At 56.0% G+C, this 4900-nt stretch overlaps 1 protein-coding gene across 1 annotated transcript; it reads right to left on the bottom strand.

The window, feature by feature from the left end:
* Positions 1–325: 325 nt before the first annotated feature.
* Positions 326–4653, bottom strand: LOC143017536 (uncharacterized). Its single transcript, XM_076172326.1, has 2 exons — positions 2328–4653; positions 326–2280 (listed from the first exon to the last, which is right to left on the bottom strand). The coding sequence occupies exons 1-2, from the start codon at positions 4651–4653 to the stop codon at positions 326–328; spliced, it is 4281 nt and encodes a 1426-aa protein (XP_076028441.1).
* Between the last annotated feature and the right edge of the window lie 247 nt (positions 4654–4900).

The raw sequence follows: 4900 nt of genomic DNA, 5'->3' as shown, positions 1-4900 counted from the left end.
AGGATCCAATCACCATAGTGTCTCTGGTCCAACTGCGTTGGCGGGAACTATGCCGTGACGTCATGGCGTCACCGTGACAAAGGTAATAGATATATACAACAGCATCCTAGACTAAATTGTCCTAGCTAGGTCATCTATTATACATAGTCCCTATGCTCCGTTACACATGGGAAAAGTGTCTCCTATCCTGACATGTGTTTATAAATGTATGTGTGTCGTATGCCTATGGGTGTCTATCATGATCGCGCCATGCGCGCGGGAATATCAAATACCCAGACATAGACACATGTGCCACATCTCCCCCCCTCCCCCAAAATCGATGTATTCATTGAGCCGTCGATTTGTTGCGTGCGGCCAGTCTCGCTGAGCGTCTTGGTCCATTGGGCTGGCCAGTTTGATTCGTGGGGCGAGGAGTATTGCCGGTAGTGCTCGTTGGAGACTCCTTCATGCCATCACGGGCGGCACCTGGCTCAGGGATGGGGCGGAGGAACTTCCGGTTGCGCCACAGGACACTTCCGGACGCTGTCTTGATGAGGTAGTCCCTGGTACGTCCTTGTCCCATTATGTGGCCGACCTTACTCCATCGTCGTGACGTAGGATCCTGGATCCTGACCGTGGCTCCAACGGAAAGTTGTGGGAGCGGCTTCGCGTGTGAGTCGTACTGCTTGATGGTCGCCTCCATTCTGGCGGCTGCCTTCTGCTCGCATTCAGCTGTGGCAGCCTGCCACTCAGGCGCAAAGGACCTGGAGTGGGCTGGGACGCAGGACCGAAGGGGGCGTCCGAAGAGGACCTGGGCGGGGCTTCTTCCGTCGGGGTTGGGCGTGTTCCGTATCTCCAGGAGACCCCGGTGGAACGCGTCGCTGTGGCGAATTTCTCCATTGGGCGCGACCTTGATGATGAGGCGTTTCACGGCCTTGACCGCCGATTCTGCATGCCCGTTGGACTGTGGGTGGTAGGGGGTGGAGACGTCGTGGCGGACGCCCCATCGTCGCAGGAATTCAGCGAAGTCATAGGCCGTAAACTGGGGTCCTCCATCCGTCCTGAGTCGTACCGGGACGCCGAAGGTGCTGAAGAAGTGGCGGAAGAGCCGGATGGTTTGGGATGTCGAGGAGTCCGTGCCACAGTGGCCCACCGTTGCCCATCCAGAGAGTCGATCCGCGTACACCAGGAAGTGCTTCCCGGCGGTGGTGAAAAAGTCTGCGGAGACCGACTCGAACGGTCTGGAGGGTGGCACATCGTCGGTGAAGTAGGGCTCACGCTGTTGGCTCGGCTGCAATATCTGGCATGGCTCGCAGGAGCGTACTGTGTTGGCGATATCGGAATCGATGCCTGGCCACCAGACCGTCTGCCTGGCTCGGCGTTTGGTGGCTTCAATACCACGATGGCTGTCGTGAAGTCGAGCCAATACACTTCTGCGAAGAGCTTGGGGGACAAGTATTCGTGCCTCTCGGAGGATCAAAGGTCCGTCGATGCAGAGGCTGTCTCTGAATTTCCAGAAGGGAAGTAGAGCTTCGTCGAGTTCCATGCGTGATCGTGGGAATCCCTTCCCGACGAAAGAGGCGAGTTGCACGTACGTGGGGTCCGAAGATGCTGCCTGACGGAGTTCGTCGAGTACTGGGTCCGTTGAGTGTGGAGTTGCCGTGGTGTCGAGTGTTGGAGGGCCGGAAAGGGCATGGAGCGTGGCAACATTGCGAGTCACCACGTCGCGGATGCAGATGCTTGTTTCATCGCCCAGGGCGACGTCATCTGCCAGAGGTTTGTCCACGGGAGCTCTTGAGAGGGCATCCGGAATGCATAACTCTGAGCCCTTACGCCATCTGCTGGTGAATACGAATCCTGCAATCTTCTCTCGGAGGCGTTGGAGCCTTGGGTTCTCAATACAGTCTAGAGTGTACGTATTGAGGATCGGAAGAAGGGGTCGATGATCCGTGATGTGTGTGAAGTCCTGGAGGCCAAGCAGGAAGTATTTGCACTTCTGCATAGCCCAGACCGTAGCCAGCAGTTCCAACTCGATCGTGCTGTACCGTGTTTCCACGTCCTGCAGGAATCGAGAGCCGCACTGCACGAGTCGCCAAACTCCCTCTTCATGTTCCTGTAGGAGGGCGTACCCTATGCCATTCAGACGAGACGCGTCCGTTTGGAGGGCAGTCGGTAGTTTCGGGTCGAAATGGGCGAGGACAGGAGGTTGAGCGAGGGCCTGCTTCGTCCTTTGGAAGGCGTCCTCCTGAGCAGGTGTCCAGAGGAAGGTGTTCCTCGGGCTGAGTAGCGGGCGAAGAGCGTCTGCAGTTGTAGAGACGTTGGGTGTGAATTCGCCTTTATTTTCTCACTGTCGATGGCTACGCCGTCTTGAGACACTGTGAACCCGCAGAAGTTGACACTGGGAGCAGCAAGAGTCATCTTGTCAGCGTTGAGGGAGATGCCATGAGTGCGGCATCGGTTCAAGACCTCACTGATGCGACGTAGGTGTGTCCCGTAGTCACTGTCCCAGATAATGATGTCATCCACGACCTTGGCAAGGTTGGGAATGTCTGCGAGGGCCTCGTCACCCCGGCGGTTGTACTCGTCGCCAGTTGAACAGAGGCCCATGGGGCCCCGGCGGAACATGTATCGTCCGTACGGAGTGATGAATGTCGTCAAGTGGCGGTCTCGCTGGGCTAAGGGGATTTGCCAATATCCCTGGATAGCATCGAAGGTTGAGAAGTACTTTGCCTTCCTGTCGATGCGACTGATTGCCTCGCTTGGTGTGGGGGATGGGTGGGTTGGGCGTAGTACCTGGCTCTTTAACTTTGAGGTGTCCACTGTGATGCGCACACCACCCTTCGGTTTCGGCACCGCTACGAGGGGGTGACACCATACGGAAGGGGCATGACCAACAGGTTCAATGATGCCTTGGTGCACCATTGCATCGAGTTCCTTCTTCACGTCATCTTGCCATGCGTGTGGGATTCGTCTTGCGGTGTGGAGTGCGAACGGCTTCGCATCTGGCTTGAGATGTATCTCCATGGGCCTCCCAGTCATTTCCCTAAGGGCCTCGCCGGACCTGAGGTCTTCCTTGTGTCGAAGGACGTCGGGCCATGTCTTCTTGATGCAATCTGGCAGGTCAGCTACTGTAGTTGACGGGGGTGGGGCGTGAGAGAGCGGGAGAGAGCTGTGAGCCGTAGTCGTTGGAGAGTGTGTGACCGGCTGTGGTACCGAGTCGTCGTCCAGTTGCAAGCGGCAGGCGTTGCCGATTGGTTGGTCCCTCGGCAGTTGGGCAGGGTATGACGAAGGTATGAGGCGGAGCTGCATCGAGTGCCACCATGACAGCAGGGGGCGCGGCAGGTGCGTCACAACATTGATCCAGCCGTTGATGGTGGTGTCTCCAAAGGACATCGTAGCATACATGGAGCCGATGGTACGTCCTTGGAATGCAGTATGGTCCGGGTTCCGCAGGGCCAGGTCCTTTGATGGGTTGAGGCTGCGAGCGCTGATGCCCAGATCCTTCATGTGCTGGCACCCAATGACCGTTGTATCAGATCCGGTGTCCGGGATGAATCGAACATTGCCCTCAACGTCACCAAATTTGACCCTCACAGAGACGGTAGGAGTCGTGGGTCCGATCCTCCCATCTGCCGCCCGTATGTTGGCAGATAGGCTTGACACTATGGCCATCTTCCGAGGTCGTTGGTTCTTCTGCTTCGGTGGCGGGATGGGTTTCGGGGCAGCCGTGGATGAATTGCACACCTTCTCGAAATGTCTTCTCTTGGAGCAAATCCGGCAGACATGCGTAAGAGCTGGACACGTTTTTCGTGGGTGTTTAGGGAAGACACCGCACCCTGGACAGGCCTCATTCCCTGGTGGGGTGCCTGTGGGGCCTCGTTCCGTGCGTTGCATCTTCTTGTAAGTTGACACAGCACAGGCCATTCCCGAGGTGGGTTGATTTAACCCACGGCGAATAGCGTCCGTAGTGCCACGAGCGGTTTCCCTTGCACGAGCGAGCGATAAAAAATCCTCTAGTGTCGCGCTGGAACTCGTTTGTAGGAGTTGGCGTACGGTTTCGACGTCTCGTAGACCTATGATGAGTTGGTGTTTCACTTGTGTATCACGGCAATTTAACCCGGTGCACAGCTCAACTTCACGTGTGAGCTGTGATAGACGCTCGTAGAAGGCGTTGACCGATTCTCCATTCTCTTGCTTGCAATTCGTAAATGCCAATCGTCGTACGGACTCATTACACTTCTCCCTGTAATGCACTCGAAGTTTGTTCAAGATTTCTTGTACAGGGAGAGTAGAGTCGCGTGGTACTCCGAGAGTGTCCTCTAGGAGTGATCGTACACCGTCATGTAGGTATGCACGGAGTGTGGCCATTTGTTGCGTGTGCTTTAGCGAATGGAAGTTTGTTAGGGTGGAGAAATCGTCGAATTTGGCGGACCATGCGTCAAATTCCTTGTATGACATCTCCGGCATCAGTATGGGAGGTGGCTTTGGAGGGACGACGGGTGATTTGGTGGAATCTGTGGAGTTATTTCCATGTGCCGTGGGGGTTGTGATAAGACGGGCGAGGGAGCTCGCTAACAACCTGAGTACATCTTGCTCATCTTGGGTTGCGTTTCCGGGTGTTATGGAAGTGTCTGGCTGTGAGTTGTCGGGGGATGATTGATCTGGCGTCGCCATGGCGTTGGTTTCGTCAAAATCGGCCGATTGGCGGGCGAGATATGCTATGCACGTAAATCAACACGCGCGTGAGATCAGTGTTCAGTAGGCCCCGGGCAGGCGGTGAACGTGGGAGGTCTCTCCGGAGGGAGAGGGGGCTAATGACGCCTTGGGTACACCGGCTTAATTCACAGAACATACGCACTAAGATAGCACTGAACTCGTACACAATGTAATCACCACAACACATACGCACTAAGTTAGCACT

Source organism: Oratosquilla oratoria, chromosome 32, assembly GCF_046742065.1.
Source record: "Oratosquilla oratoria isolate Oo_2021 chromosome 32, ASM4674206v1, whole genome shotgun sequence".
NCBI classification, from domain to species: Eukaryota; Metazoa; Arthropoda; class Malacostraca; order Stomatopoda; family Squillidae; genus Oratosquilla; species Oratosquilla oratoria.
This window is presented reverse-complemented; position numbering and strand designations above follow the sequence as displayed.

What these genes read in the sequence shown, in the direction of transcription:
- LOC143017536 (XM_076172326.1), bottom strand. Translation starts at nt 4,653, where the DNA reads ATGGCGACGCCAGATCAATCATCCCCCGACAACTCACAGCCAGACACT. An exon ending in AGACGGCGTAGCCATCGACA is followed by an intron (nt 2,281 to 2,327) that starts GTGAGAAAATAA and finishes CTACAACTGCAG; the next exon opens with ACGCTCTTCGCCCGCTACTC.